The sequence below is a fragment of the Dipodomys spectabilis genome, unplaced genomic scaffold (assembly GCF_019054845.1).
Source record: "Dipodomys spectabilis isolate Male_0828 unplaced genomic scaffold, ASM1905484v1 ptg000173l, whole genome shotgun sequence".
Taxonomy (NCBI): Eukaryota; Metazoa; Chordata; class Mammalia; order Rodentia; family Heteromyidae; genus Dipodomys; species Dipodomys spectabilis.
The window spans coordinates 9,041,170-9,057,780 of NW_024870850.1; the positions used below are offsets into that span (position 1 = coordinate 9,041,170).

The following is a 16,611-nucleotide window of genomic DNA, read 5'->3' on the forward strand; positions in this document are numbered from 1 at the left end:
CTGGACATGATGGGGACACAGCAGAGCAAGACCCATCCATACACCCACAGCTACCAGGATCCTCAGTGGGCAAGCCTACTATGTTCCCAGAAAGTCACAGATCATAGAACATCTCTGTCTAACAGTGGACCACCACAATATATTGATAGGTGCAGTCTGATGGTCAATGACATGCAAGCACTGAAGAAGTTCAAGGTTCAGAGTGCAAGTATCCAATTGGATATCTGCATTGACCTTGAAGTATTGATCTGTAATAGTTGAATTCAGGGAGACTGTTGGTAACACCAGGAGCAGTAAATAATTGCCTTGACCACTTCTGGATACTTATGCATGTGCAGATGGTATGGAAAGCTGAATGGTTCATTTCAGCAAACTTCTGTGGCTCACTTGGCCCTGGATTGTGAGGCTGCCCATCCTTATGTTTGACGGTGCTCCAATAACTCTGATTGGGCCTTTTCTGGCCATGGCACTCTATGACCATTTGACCTTCACATGGATCTTCTGGTGTCATCCATTCCCCTCATCCCTAGTGACCCTTGATTGGTTGTGCTTTTTCTGTTCAACTTTTTGCTTTCAAACTAATTTGTGAACAACTCAACAAGAAAGGAATCCATTCCTGGAGTTTCATTATCTACAGTCTTGGATGAAATCAAGGTCCTGAGGGAGTGGAGAGGAAGATTGTACACATGTTTTCTAACTTCTGTTTTGACCTTGAAGCCGGACCCCAGATGCAGAGCCAGAGGGCAGAATGGGCTCTGTATTCCTCTGGGACAGTAGAGGCCATCCAGGTAACAAGAAGCCACAAAAACTGAAGATCCATTTAGACACCTGCCTGACACAGAAATCACAGTCTGCATCCAGAATCACAGCTCCAGGTCAAAGCAGCAACAATGTTCCCTGTGGCTCTGACACTGCTTCTCCAGCATCCACACCAGGTCAGTTCCTCTGAAGACAGCAGACGGATTTGCACAGAGAAATCTGTGGCATGCAGCAGGGGAGATGTGGTCATTGCTGGATTTTACCCCATCTATTCTTGGGAATTATTCATTCAAAGCTTGAATGACCCTACCCTGCAGCAACAGAACATTCAGTAAGTGATTTCTTGGCTTTCCTTAAATTGTGAATTTTCTCTTTGGCTTACAGTCAGAGGTGGGGGAAGTTTGGACACAATCACTGATGTCCTCTGCATCTTCTACATTGCCCTCACTACAACAGCTCTACTTCATTTCAGATTTTCCTGATGAGTATTATTCTTTCATCCAAGGGTAAAGAGTTTTCTGTCTGTCTTCCATTCCACTCCCCTTTCCAGAGATGTCTAACCACCCCACCATCACTGTGACTCCTCCACTCATCACTGTTACTCAGGGTCACTGGGGTGACCAAGAGTCCATATGGACACTAAAGAGCAATGTCCCCATCCATAGTGCAAAGGCCCGGGAATCTTCAATCAATTCTGTACTTTACACTTTTCAAAACAGGACCAATGTTTGGAATTATTTTGTGTCAGCAAAGCTCTGGGAATGGGGAGCTGCTGGACAAATCAGTAATAAGAGATTCAAGACATGTTTGATTTTTTCCCCTTAACTAATGTAAGTAAACGTCTGCCCTGATGTCCGTGTCTTGGCCTGTGTCCCATGTCATTCCCAGAAGCTCTGCTTCCATTCCTTGTCCTCCAACATCTTTCCCGGCTTATTTATTTTTCCCTAATCATAACTTCCTAAACTACATTTGAATGTTTTTTTCATATCTATTGTCAGTAATGGGGCTTCAACTCTGGGCTTCGATGCTGCCCCTGTGCTATTCAGCTTAAGACAAACGCTCCATTGCTTGGGACACTTCCAATTTTTGGGTGGTTTATTAGAGATAAGAGTCTCATGAACTCTTCTGCCTTTGATGGCTTTGGACCCTGATCCTCAGATCTCAGCCTCCTGAGTAACTAGAAAGATGCCTGACTTTTTCATGTTTTATATACACTTTCATTCATGCATTTGACCCAGGTGAGCTCACTACTTTCAGATCTACATAATTCTCTGTAAACTAGAGAAGTCATGGATGAATCTTCTCAGACAAGTTGTGTGGAAACATCCTGTTTGAGGTTGGTTTAGGGGAGGAATACTTTATTGAATGAGAGGTATGTGAAGTATATTGAAGATAATTGAACCTGGTGAGGAAGTGAATGAGAAAGATGGGGCTCATGTGTAAACCCAGCATTAGAAACGTACCCCATGGGATGTGGGAGATGTCAGAGCTATCCTCTTCTCTGTCCATTCTCTAATAGGGCTGTGGGTTTGTGTGTGTGTGTGTGTGTGTGTGTGTGTGTGTGTGTGCATGTTCACACATACTCTGATACTCAGGCGTCATCCCAAGTCCTGATGGCTGTCCCTAAGCATTTTTTCTGTCATGACTAGCACTCTACCACTTGACCCACAGCTCTGCACCAGTTTCTGTTGAGTTGCTTGCACATAAGACTCTCACAGACATTCCTGGCCAAAGTAACTACAAAACATGATTCTCCTATATCAGCCTCCTTAGTAGTTATAATTACAGGCCTTAGCCACCAGTTCCCAATTCATATTTAGTATTACTGACATTCTAGCTGTCAAGCCTGAGAGTTAAATTGTACACAAGGACATCAGCAAACATCCATGAGAGTTGAGATTCTATGAGAATTTCCCCAAAATGATTACAATGAATTCTAGGAGAACTCATTGTTCTGGAACATTCTTGATTCATATTGGCATGTGGTACCATCTGGCCTTTGAAATGTCTCTGAATTACACCAGTGGTCTGGCTTTGTGCCTGTCTTTCCAGAAATTCCAGGCAGGCTTCAGTGTTCCTGAGTCTGTAGCGACTTCCACAATGGCACCACTAGAGGGAGCGCAGGCCTTGAGGGAAGTCAGCTGAGAGGTGATAAACCACTTCAGTACCAGAGAAAACCAAAGGCAATTTTGGTGACAAATACTCTGTGGTTCTAAAAACTTCAAGAGAACTCTAATGAGTCGTGGGTCCAAGTATGCCTCCTCCTGGGTGCACAGGGGGAACATATGCCTCCTCCACAGGGAATGGCCTTGTGAGTGGATTCTGCCTAGCAGTGGCAAGATCTGTGTGCCTTTGTCACAGCTGTGGACACCAGAACTTTATTACACCTGGAATACCAACCTGCGGGGTCACCAAATCAGATGAAGGTTAATGAAGTTTCCCTCGAAAATAGGGACTCTTCACTTGGGATCCTGGACTTTGATCACAGAAAAAAAATTCTAGACAATCACAACAGTAAGAAAATGTGGCAGAGCTTTCCTGAGTAAGGAAGCAAACAAGCAAGCAGGTAGACAAACAGGAAGCAGAAAGGCAAAGACACACTCTAACTGAGGAGAGACACACAGCTCTTGGGCTGCCAGGGGTATTCATATGGTAAAGGCAGGAGTTCTGACTTCAAAGTTATGCAAACATAGGTGCAAACTTTTGTTCTAATCATTCCTGGTGTTATGCTTTCTGAGTTTCTGTATGTTTTGGGCATTCTTTCCAGATGTTTATCCTTGAGGGAAGGTGTGCTGTTGTCTATATTTGGGGTAGGATGTTGCTAAAGTTTGGGGGAGCATCTTGGAGGAAGGCGTACATACAACAAGACAACTGCTAATTCATATGATGAGAAATGCATCTCTCAGGAAGGAATGCATCCTGTTGTCTCTCTTTGAAGGAAAGATAGTAGCCCTGTGTTTCTAAATCACATGTTTCTAAGTTGCCTTCTCTAGGACTCATTTTTCCCATAATTTATCCAGCTTCTTCTTGTGCTCAATGACTTTGATCCCGTAATCTTTTTTTTTAAGTTATTTCTTGCCTTTTCTTTTTTCTTTTCTTTATTTATTGTGAAAATACTGTACAGAGGGGTTACAACTACATGGGCAAGATAATGAGTACATTTCTTATCAAGCATTGTAGCCTCCTCCTTTGTTTCCCCTTCCTATCCCTTCACATCCTCCCCCCCTCCCAAATTTCCCCCTCCCCCGCACGGAAGTTGTAAAGTCCATTTTCGACATAAGGACTTGTACATCTCATTGTTGCAATGGGTCCACCTGTATTCCTATTTAAACGATTTGTTTTTCCCCTTCCCCTCCACAAATTATACCGATATGAAATAAAGTAAAAGAAGGAGTTATACTGTGGGGGAGGGACATACAAAGCAACAAAGAAATAATCTTATAAATGTGTTGGGAACAATCACATGAAAGAAAAAAAACATTTGAATACATATCTTAGGGTTCATTTCGTTAACATCACCTTATCTGACCTTTTCTGCTTGACTCAGACATATACTAGTTATTGCAAATAACGGAAACCATGGGACCTATGTTTCTTTGGGCCTGGCTTACTTCACTTAATATAATTTTTTCTAAGCCTTTCCACTTCCTAACAATTGGAGCAATGTCATTCTTTCTGATGGAGGCATAGAACACATTGTGTATATATACCAAAATTTCTTGATCCATTCATGTACTGAGGGGTATCTGGCTAGGTTCCATATCTTAGCTATAGTAAATAATGCTGCAATAAACATAGTTGTGCTGGTAGCTTTATTACGGTCTTGTTTGTAAGTATTTGGGTAAATGCCCAACAGTGGGATTGCTGGGTCATAGGGGAGCTCTATGTGGAGCCTTTTGAGGAACCTCCATACTGCTTTCCAAAGTGGTAGAACAAGTTTACACTCCCACCAGCAATGCAGTAAGGTTCCCTTCTGTCCACATCCCTTCCAGCATCTGTTGTTATTAGAGTTCTTGATTTTAGCCATTCTAACTGGAGTGAGGTGATATCTCAATGTTGTTTTGATTTGCATTTCTTTTAGGGCGAGAGAGGTTGAGCATGTGTTCATGTGTCTATTGGCCATCCTTCTTTGCTCTTCAAAGAAGTTTCTTTTTGAGTCTTTAGCCCACTTGTTTCTTGGGCAGTTGTTTCTTTAAAGATTTGTTGTTGGGAGATTTAATTTTTTGAGTTCAAGGTATATTTTAGATATGAGACCCTTGTCTGTTGTGTGGCTAGTGTTGATCTTCTCCCAATCCTTGAGCTTTCTATTGATCTTTCTAGCTGTGTCCTTTGCCATGCAGAAGCTCTGCAATTTCATGCAATCCCATTTGTCCAACCTTTCTTTGTTTTGTTGTGTTTCTGGGTCTCTACTAAAAAAGTTTTGGCATGTGCCGAGGAGACCTAGGGTTTCTCCTATTCCATCCTGTAATGTTTTCAGAGTGTCTGCTTTGACTCCGAGGTCGTTGATTCATTTGGAGTTGATTCTGGTGCACGATGATAGATAAGGATCTAGCTTTAATTTTCTACAAGTAGTTAACCAATTTTGCCAGCACCATTTACTGAAGAGGCTGTCTTTCTTCCATTCTATTTTTTTAGCTCCCTTATCGAAGATTAGATGGCTATAGGTTTATAGGTTCATTTCTGGGTTTTCAGTTCTATTCCATTGGTCCTGAGGTCTGTTCTTGTGCCAGTACCAAGCTGTTTTGATTACTATGGCTTTATAGTAGAGTTTGAAATTTGGTATTGATATTCCTCCTGCAGTTTTCTTTCTGTTAAGGATAATTTTTACTATTCGGGGTCTTTTATGTTCCATATGAATTTTTGGATTGCCTCTTCTATTTCCTTGAAGAATGAGGTTGAAATTTTGATAGGACCACATTGAATTTGTAGATAGCCTTGGGAAGTATTGCCATTTTCATGATGTTGATCTTTCTAATCCAGGGGCATGAGAGTTTTTGCCACTTTCTAAGTTCTGTTTTGATTTCCTTTTTCTAGTTTTTAATGTTTTCATCATAGAGGTCCTACACTTCTTTGTTTAAGTTAATTCCTAGGTATTTTATTTTTTGTGGGGCTATTATGAATGGAGTTGCTTTCTTATTTCAGCCACACTTTTCTCATTATTGGCACACAGAAAAGCCATTGATTTTTTGAGGGTTAATTTTATACCCTGCTACTTTGCCAAAGTTGTTAATCAGCTTGAGTAATTTGGGAATGGAGTCTATGGGATTCTTTAAATACAAGATCATGTCATATGCAAAGAGGGAGAGTTTTCTTCTTTTTTCCCTATTTGGATCCCCTTTATGTCTGCATCTTGTCTTATTGCTGTAGCTAGGCATTCTAATACTAGATTGAAGAGAAAGTGGACATCCTTGTCTTGTTTCTGAGTTAAGAGGAAATGGCTTTTGTTTTTCATCATTAAGTATAATGCTGGCTGTAAGTTTGTCATATACAACCTTTATTGTATTGAAGAATGTTCCACGGATTCCTAATTTTTCCAGAACCTTCATCATAAAGGAGTGTTGGATCTTGTCAAATGCTTTTTCTGCATGGTCCCTTAATCTTAAGATATGTAGATGGATGAATACCTCTCTATTTACTGTGAGCTTCCAAAACCTCATTTTTTACTAATCTATTTTACTCCATTTTCCCCTAAATGATTTCATTCCCTTAACATTAAGGGAAGTAGATGGACAAGCTTTAAGCTTGAGTTTTTTAATTCCTGGCATGCATTAACCAGGCCTCATTTTCCTTAGTCTGTCCGGCCTGAGTACAGCATCCTCAGTCCACTGCAATCAAGACCAATACAGTGCTAGGTGAGCACTAAGATTGCCTCAGGTTGAATGTGGTAGAGGTGCATTCATGGGCCAAGATGGCCACAACCATACACAATTAGTGATAGCTAGAATAGAATTCAGACTGTCTGGTGGTAGATGACTCACAGGTACTGAGATGATTATAGGGCTCTGCCAGAGGCTGTCCTGGCTATGGGGTGATGGCAAAGTTCTAGTGCTATCATATGGCCCACACTAAGCTATGGGACAAGATCACCATCTTAATTCCCTGTATCCAACCCATGGGAAGTAGAATGGAGAACCATGCTGTGTCACAGCAGCTTGGTAAATTTTGTAAAGGAAGACACAGCTAGGCACCGGTGGCTGATGAGTGTAACCCTAGCTACTTAGGAAGCTGAGGTCTGAGTACCAGGGTTCAAAGCCATCCCAGGCAGGAAAATCCATGAGACTTTTATCTCCAAATAAACATCAGAAAACCAAAAGTGGCATTGTGGCTCAAGTGGTAGAGCACTAGCCTTGAACTGAAAAATTCAGGGACAGATCCATGGCCTAGAGTTCAAGCACTAAAACTGACAAAATAAATAAAAAGAGGCCACAGGGCCATCTTGGTGAACACTGCCATACACTCAGGCTCAATCTCCCATCCAGAAAGCCAAACTGTCAGGTGGCCCACACTCCAGCTAATGCTGATATAGACCAGTGCACATTAGTTTCCTAGAGCAACCTACATTTCTGCTTGGTTCCGTGTTGAGCACTATCTTTCTAGGGCAATGGTCTCTGAGATTCTTCACTGTGCACAAGACTGGGACTGAGCCAGATTTCAACAGAGTCACATAGCAACAGTGGCTTCGCAAGGCTAAGCAAGAAGATAGGTGTCAGCCTACTTCAACCATGGTGGAAACTGATGGAAATGGCATTTGGTTCTGCCTCAGCGACCTTCCAACATCTCCTGAAAGATTCTAGCAGATGCTTGGGTGCTAGCATCAAACAGTGCTTTTAGTTTATTCTGGATTATTAATCCAATCATGACATGCCTGACACACGGTTCTAAGAAAAAACTCTGACCCACTCTGCCCTGATCACTAGGAGATTGTTTCCCATACCTGCTGTCATTGACAAGATTGGAGGAGGGAGGTTGTGGGAGTGTCTTCCTTCTCTGTCTTAAACCAGTTCCATAGGAGCAATCTAAATGTCTGGACACAAGAGTAGAGACTATAACCACTTCCCCAGCACTGGTTCTAAGATACAGGGATGAGATTTAACTTTAATTCTCTCCCTCCCGGCAATGTTGAAGGATTTCTGTCCATAATGAGATAGTAATGCTGTTGACTGGGAGGAACATGGAGGCAGCTTCTTTCTTCCTTTTCTCACAAATCTTTTTCTGTTGTTTTGTTCCACTAAAGAAGTACCCTCCGGTCCACACCCCATGACTCTAATCTCTTCTTTGTTGGGTGAGGCAAGCTTCAGGTTCTCTCTCCCTCAGTTGCCATCTTGCACTGCTTCTGGGGAATCCCCTTGAATGATGGCATTCTCTAAGTCAGCTTAGTGTGCCTCTACCACATGACATGAAATGAAATTCTTTGTTTTCTTTAATTTCCTCACAAGGTAAGATTCACTTCTTTGCAGAAGGGTGCACCATCGGCAAAGTCTGGCAAGAGAGCGCAGAGACAAGGCAGCCTGTTTGCTATTTACTCCTGAGACAGCAGGCACTGCCTCTCTGCTCATATTGGTGGAACTCAGGTGGACAATCTGCTCCCAATTTGAATTGTATTTCTTAAGAATTTTTTCATATGCGCAGCTAATTCAAGGTACTTAATGATTTGGGGTGTGAGCTGGGCATGCCCCTGTGTTCCAACAGACAGTAGTGTTTTTCACATAGACATATGTGCAAGAGAGGAAAAGCCACCTTGCTCATCCCCCCCTCCTCTCTAGAATCTCAGAAGAACAGTCACCTCATGCATGCTGATCAAGTCCTCTTTAGGAGCTCTCTCAATTCTACTCCAAATTAGAATGCCAACCTGTTGGAAAATAGGATCTACACATAATACTGTGGGTAGAGATAAGCATTTGATTTTAAAAAGTCATGAGATTTGCAGTTAATCATTTGTGATAAGCATATACCTACCCAAAATTTGTGACCTTTGTGCAGGATCAACTTAAAGAAATACCAATTGCTTCTCACCCTGCTGCTGGCTGTGGAGGAGATCAACAAGAATCCCCATTTGCTACCCAACATGACTCTGGGGTTTGAGATCTATACAGCACATTACTCAGGTACTGATCTGTTAGAGGATCCTCTCACCTGGCTGTCTAGGAAAAATAAAAACAGCCCCAATTACACCTGCAGAAGAGACAGCAAAGCTTTAGAAGTACTCACAAGAACTTCAAGCACATCTGTTCCAATCGGGACACTGCTGGACCTCTACCAACTTCCACAGGTGAGGCTGGGAGCGGTGGGCAGATGTGAAGCTATGTCCACATGGACTCTGTCCTGGACAGGCTGAAGAGGTATTATCATGAACCCTTCCAAATGCATAATCTCACAGGGAAAAGACTCCAAAAGTGGGTGGAACAGACACATTTTCTTTGCTCTAAATAAAAGGACAGGTTTTAAGAGAGGAAAGGATGACCCAAAGCTCTGAGCCTTAACGATACATGTATGCAAAGTGCTTGGAACATGGGAGATGACTTTGCAAATGGGATAAGCAAACTTTTGCTCCCACCCTTCCCAGTTTTTGTTTAGCTTACATCAGGACAGAGACTTGCCTATTACCATCCTCTTCCTGGTGTTGTGTTCATTTTTTCCCTGTAGTTCACTTTTGGGACTTTTGATCCTCTCCTGAGTGACCATGGAAAGTTTGGGACTGTCTATCAGATGGCTGCCAAGGACTGAGGTCTAGCCCTGGCCATGGTCTCTTTGATGCTTCATTTCGGCTGGACCTGGGTGGGACTGTTCAACACTGAAGACAACTATGGTGTGTGGTTCCTCTCAGAATTGAGAGAAGAGATGGGCAAGAGTAGAGTCTGTTTTGCCTTTGAGAACATGATCCCTTACAATGCCTTTACAGATTACTCATATGATCTATCGAAGTATCGCCAGCTAATGGACTCATCAACCAATGTGATTATCATTTATGGGGACAGTAAATTTCTATTAAGCTTTATTGTTAAATTTGGGCACATTTTAATTACAAGGAAAGTGTGGGTCATGAACTCACCCTATGATGATGTCACCATTGGTAAAAGATACTGTCTGATCCACTCCTTCCATGCATCTCTCACCTTCTCTCATCATCATAGAAACACTTCTCTGTTCACCAATTTTATTCTGAAAGGTACCTTGTAAAATAACTTAGTAAATAATTCCCTTCCTTGGTCATGGATTCAGTCTGTTTATAGCCTACTGATTAAGTCTGACTGCAGAGACTTGGGGCACTGTTCATACAATGCCACACTCCATTGGTTGCTGAGGCATATTTTTGACATGACTATGTCAGAAGAGAGTTACAACATCTATAATGCTGTGTATGCCTTGGCCCACGCCCTCCACCAGATGTTTCTTCATCACATGGAAGAGCCACCAGGGTACAAAGGTCAACCAAAGACATTTCTCTCTTCACAGGTAATGGCTTTGGTTTTGGGTGACCTACTCTAGGCATATAGACTTTCTATAGATTTCATAGCAGATGGAACTAGGTCATCTGGCTCCATTTCGGAAAATACAAGAAACATTGGGCCTGTCATGCTCTACATGAGTGAATGTAGAGCTGTGAAGACAATGTTCTTGAAGAATGCTGCATCAATGAAAAGGAAGTGCTGTGTCTTCTGTCCCCATCCTCACTATGTGTGGAAAAAGCCGTCCCCTTTTCAATATATCCAAATTGTCCTTGTAACTTTTTAAAATAACAGATCAAGGTAAAAATTCTTGAAAACCTAATATTGTCTGGACACAAGTGGCTCACACCTGTGGCTTACTCCTGAATGTAGTTAACATCAAAAGCCAGAAGTGGAGCTGTGGCTCAATGGATAGAATGCATACTTTGAAAAGAAATTAAAACCACCTCGATTTGAGTGCCTAAGCCCTGAGTTTGTGTCACAGGACAGACACACACACACACATACACGCACACACACACACACACACACACACACACACACACACACCCTACAATGAACTAAGTCTTGCTTAAAGTAGTCTTTTATAATTATCATAAATATTTTACTATCCTACTTAGTTTATTATTCCCCTTATTTCAGACTGACTCTCTGATCACAATCATAAAATAAGTGATTGGAATGCAATTGAGAGTCTTTGAGGTCTGTCATATGATAATTCATTATTTTGTTAGATGTAGCTGGAGTTGCATTCCCTTGAAATTGAGTTTCTGCATCCCATCCTGGATACCCAGGTTTTAGAACTTGGTAACACTTTAGTCTGCTGTGGGCCTGCATTTGATACAGTTGGTTGGATTCCTGTGGTGTGTGAATCAGGGAATGGGAATGAAGAGTAATCCATTGTTCTGGGGTTCTGTGATAACACTGGGAAGCACTTCACCATACTGTAATGTGTCTCTTTTAGCTGCATCCCTTTTTGAAGAAGATCCAGTTTACCAATCCTGTTGGAGACCAAGTGGTTTTGAATGAGGAAAGGAAATTGGAGGCAGAGTATGACATTAAGAGCTTTTGGAATTTTCCAGAAGGTCTGGGACAAAGGGTGAAAGTTGGCGAGTTTTCTCCATATAGGCCACATGGTCAACAACTGGTTTTGTTTGAAAATCTGATAGAGTGGCCCATAGGAATTACCAAGGTGGGTCATTTCTGCTTTTTTTACTCTCTCCTTTTAAAAAAAAAGGATTGTTATTAGGAAGTAGTTGTAGAAAGAGCTTACAATTTCCTTAGTCAGGTTACAATCACAATGCTTGTAGACAGTGTCACCACATCCTATTTCTCCCCCAGAGTTGGTTGTTTCTAAGCATAATGTCATAATCTATGTATAAATTAGCAATAAGCTTACCCTTTTTTTAAAGCTTGTTCAATAAAACTATGGTTCAGTCGTGTACATTTCACCAATTCCTGTTTCTGGAAGTTTCTTACTAACAGATTCATGTAGGGAATAGGGGAACATTTCATTATCAATATGTTGTTCTGTGTTTGCATATTGAATATCATAAAAGCTAAATGCCACCTGTGAATCATCTTCCCAACACTGTGACCAAATACCTGAGGGAATCAAATGAGAAGGCAGAAGGGTTTACTTTGCTTCTGCCTGGAGATTTCAGACCATGCTTGGGTAGATTGTTGCTTTTGGATCTGTGTTGAGACAGGTTGTAATGAAAGGAGCATCTGCCAGTGAAGTTTCCCCACCTCATGGCAGCTGGGAAGTCAAGAGAGTGAGATGTGAATAACCCTGGGTACAGCAGCACGTTCAAAGCACTTAGCCATGCTTTAGAGTGTGGTTTTAAAGTTTTTTAAAGTGATGTTCTTCTCATGAGAGAAAACACATCTTAACCTGATACAAGAATGGGATGCAGGGTTAAGTCCCATTTCCTAATTTCCTAGAATTAACATCCACCCTTCAAGGCTCCATGACTTCCTGATAGCATGAGGGGCTGGATGTCGAGGCCCCATGTATTCTTCAGGTCATGTTACATGAAACTGTAAGAAGGCTCAATCAATTCATTGGTTGTATGTATTTAAAGATTTTGTGTTTTGATTATCTTTTCCCTTAAAGTACTGGAGTGTCTGGGATGTCAGGTAAAAGGATGAATAGTCACTACCCTTCATCTGAATCCTCCCAGACTCCTCAGTCTGTCTGCACTGAGAACTGTGGTCCTGGATTCAGGAAGGCCTCTCTGGAGGGAAATGCTACCTGTTGTTTTGACTGCATTCTTTGCCCAGAGAATGAGATTTCTAATGTGACAGGTTAGTCTGTGACTTATAGAGAAATTCCCCATCTCTCCTTCTTAACTTTCAGTCCATCCAAACCAGTGGAGTGATATACAGTAAAACAGCAGGAACACACATGCACCTTCACCCAAAGTTCTATGACTACCGTTAACCATACTTCTCCTTAGAAGAAACAACCCACTGCCCCTCCATTACAAGACCCTGTTCCCCTCTCCTCAGTCACATGTTTTCTTTTATTTAAAGAAAGTATATAAAAAGAAAATATCAAGGATTAGTTGTTGACATTTGAAATGACGTGCAAATCTAAATGGAATTTTGGATGTAACACAGACTTTCATTTGTGAATGCTCATTGCCACACTTTCCTAATTAAATGTTATTTTCTATTTAGCACACCTAATAATACATGGGGCTTTGGGGCTTTTTTGGTGTTTTTTTGTTGTTGTTATGATCACTCCATATCTGACACTGGCACTAGGTTGACTAGCAATTACTCAATTATCATTGATTCAGAAGTAGTTCACCATCTCCATTTCGTGTCTCTTCTCCCTCCTCAAGCTGAGCTTTCTGAGATCCTCTCATATCAGTGGAGGAGCATTGTTCTGTATTTTAATACATTTTTAGTATTAAAATCCTGTACAGAGTGGTTACATTTGCATCGGTAAGGAAATGAGTACATTTCTTATTGAGTATTGTTGCCTCCTCCTTTGTTTTTCTCTTACCATCCCTTCCTTCCAACCTCCCCAACTCCTCCTCCCATAGATCAAATGCTCAGGAAGTTTATATTTGGGGTAAGTAGTAGGTTGAGTTTAGGATTATACCTTCTTTCTAAATTGAAGTGCTTGGGCTGATTCTATATTTTCCATTATTTCTTGAATGAGTAGCAGAGAGCCAGAGTGGTATGACCTGTCAAGAATGTAGCAGGATGGCTAGGTAATTATATATTACACCTGTAATCCAAGTGACTCAGACAATTGAGATTTGAGGATGGAGCTTTGATGCAATGATGAGCAGGAAACTCCGTAAAAATCTTTTCCACAATTAAGCACCAAAGAAGCTGGAATTCGAGCTGTGACTCAAGCGGTAGGGTGGTAGTTTTGAGAATGAATACTCAGGAAAAATTCCTAGGGGCAGAGTTCAAGCACTGGATGAAAGACACAGACAGACAGAAAAAGAAAGAAAGAAAGAGAGAGAGAGAGATGAGGGGGGATCTGAGGGAGTGAGGCAGGGAAGGAAGGAAGGGAGATAAACAGAAAAAAGAGAAAGGGAAGAAGGAAAGAAGAAGAAAAATGTGAAAGAAAGAGAATTCACGTGAACATATTTTGATACAGAGAGTTATACTAGTTGTTATTGAGAGCAATACAGGTCAACTGGTGAATCAGGGAAAATGAGCAGCTTGAGTAGAGGAGGATGTGAGGAAAGAGAAATATGGAACCCAGTCTAATAGTGATTCTCACTCCTCACCAGACATGGAACAGTGTGTCAGGTGTGCAGATCATCAATTTGCCAACACCCAGAGAAACCACTACCTCAGGAAAACTGAGAGTTTCCTGGCTTATGAACACCCCTTGGGCCTGGCTCTGGTCTGCACGGCTCTCTGCTGCTCTGCACTAACAGCTGCAGTTCTTGGGGTGTTTATCAAGCACCAAGACACCCCTATTTTCAAAGCCAATAACCGGGCCCTCAGCTACATTCTGCTCATCTCCCTCACCTTCTGCTTCCTCTGCTCTTTGCTCTTCCTTGACCGTCCCAACACAGCCACCTGCATCCTGCAGCACACCACATTCGCAGTGGTCTTCACTGTGGCTGTCTCCACGGTCCTGGCCAAGACCATCACTGTGGTTCTGGCCTTCACACTCACTAATCCAGGGAGAAGAATAAGACCGTGGCTGGTGTCCGGGGCTCCTAACCTCATCATCCCCATCTGCACCCTCATCCAAGTGACTCTCTGTGGTCTCTGGCTGGTAATCTCTCCTCTTTTTGTGGACATAGATGCACACTCTGAATATGGCCATATCATCATCCTGTGCAACATGGGCTCCCTCACCACTTTCTACTCTTTCCTGGGATACCTGGGTGCCCTGGCCCTGGTCAGCTTCACTGTGGCTTTTCTGGTCAGGAACCTGCCTGACACCTTCAATGAGGCCAAGTTCCTGACCTTCAGCATGCTGATGTTCTGCAGTGTGTGGCTCACCTTCCTGCCTGTCTACCACAGCACCAAGGGGAAAGTCATGGTGGCCGTGGAGGTCTTCTCCATCTTGGCCTCCAGTGGAGGCCTCCTGAGCTGCATCTTTGCCCCCAAGTGTTACATCCTCTTGATAAGACCTGAGAAAAGTTCACTGCACAGGTTTAGGGAGAGACCAACTGAAAGAAATAAATCTAAAGTTGGACATAAATTTTGTCTAGAATGCTTGGAGGGTCTGAGACAAATCTATACAATTTCGGCAGTCAAAAACCATTTTAACTCATTCATTTTGCGGTTTGTGTTAGAGTTAGAGCAAGATTCCAACGAGACTGTCTCAATTTGTATTTCCTCCTGGATATCCTTTGCTTCATCCAATGTAATCTTCCTTTTAAGCTATCAATCGTCCTTTTTATTACAAATCTACTGTGATTCTTCTTTGCCCTATATGCATGCTATAACACTGCTTGAATATCATTATATTGCTCAGTTCACTGATATATGACCATTCATTTTGGTGAAAGTCTCTGTGCTTTGATTTCAGTTACTTGAATATATTTTCTGAGCTAGTTGTGTATTTCTGTTCAAATATTTACTGTTCTGCAATATTACTGAGTGTATTTTCCAAGGAAATACCTCTCCCTCACCCCCTCCGTATCTTTGTCTATCCCCCTCTCCTCCTCCATACCTCTGTCTCTGTCTCTGTCTCTGTCTCTCTTTCTCTCCCTCTCCTTTTTTCTCTCTCTCTCTCACATTCTCACTCTCTTTTACCTACTTCAGAAATTTAGATCAGGGTATTAAGCAGCACTAGTTTCCCATGGGAATCTCTATGAGTACTTTTTTCTGGCAAAAAATGCCAGGGCATCAACGTGACTTAAGATGAACCACTGTAGGAATAGTTTGATTATTGGTCATTATTCCTCACGAGAAGTTGAAGGTACCTATTGCATGATGGTCTGAGATGAGCCTTGTCACCTCAGTCTCTAAGGATCCTCAATATTAATAGATAGCGAAAAGGAAAGGATCCCCAAAGAGGGGGAAATACATTAGATCATGCTCAGACACAATATATGGTCATGTTCTTTAAATAGTACAAGAGAAGGAACAGTTCAAGCATTCAGAAGACTCCTTGAAGAAATCAGAATCTGTTGCCTGATGTTTGGAGTTGAGGCTCCTTCACTTGCCATTTATCTTGTGTTTCTATGGCTTGTTCTATCCCACTTGGAATTGGCAGCAGAGTAGTCAATGAAAAACCTAGATGATAGTTCTCAAAATGCTCTAGAAACACTACTGGCAATCATGTTGAATGAAAAGGACCCATTTAGTGACAGAGTGCAAGGGAAAGTCTATAAGGGAAAAAATGGGAATCCAGAGCGAAAGAAGTTAAAGAAGGCCAAGAAAGGCCAGATTCTCTAGTTGGAAAGGGACAGGTGATAATTGAGGAGGTCCTGAATTCTGCAGGGAGGTATAGCTCATCCCTGATGAGAAATAATGACCCCTACATGTGACTAACATCTGGCACAACTGAGTCGAGTCTTTCAAGGTTCTGTAGCCCCAAGAAGCAAGAGGGTTAAGAAGGTGAGTGGAATGTTTGTTATTTACTTTTTTACTAATTCTTAAAATGTATTTATTACTTTTTGTCAACTTAAAAAATGTGTATGGTTATTATAAAGGGGATATATGGGGGGTTACAGTTACATAAGTCAGGTAAAAATACATTTCTTTTTGGACAATGTCACCTCTTTCCTTGCTCTTTCCCAGATTCTCCCTCTTTTCCCACACACAAGTTATATAATTCCTTTGCCACAACTGCTGCATTTGCTCACTTTGTCCCTCCATTTCCTAATCAAATTGGAAAGGCCTCACCTCTTAATACTGTCATATTGGAGAAGACACATTCAAACCACAGCAAGGAAAAAGCTGGAGGAAAAGC

The 16,611-nt window shown here is 41.8% G+C and overlaps 1 protein-coding gene across 1 annotated transcript; it reads left to right on the forward strand.

The window, feature by feature from the left end:
• Positions 1–9,498: 9,498 nt before the first annotated feature.
• On the forward strand, positions 9,499–16,094 carry LOC122119613 (vomeronasal type-2 receptor 116-like). The gene is made up of 6 exons (XM_042693621.1): positions 9,499–9,932; positions 10,014–10,212; positions 11,170–11,397; positions 12,389–12,512; positions 13,964–14,914; positions 15,961–16,094. The coding sequence occupies exons 1-6, from the start codon at positions 9,499–9,501 to the stop codon at positions 16,092–16,094; spliced, it is 2,070 nt and encodes a 689-aa protein (XP_042549555.1).
• The last annotated feature ends 517 nt before the right edge of the window (positions 16,095–16,611 follow it).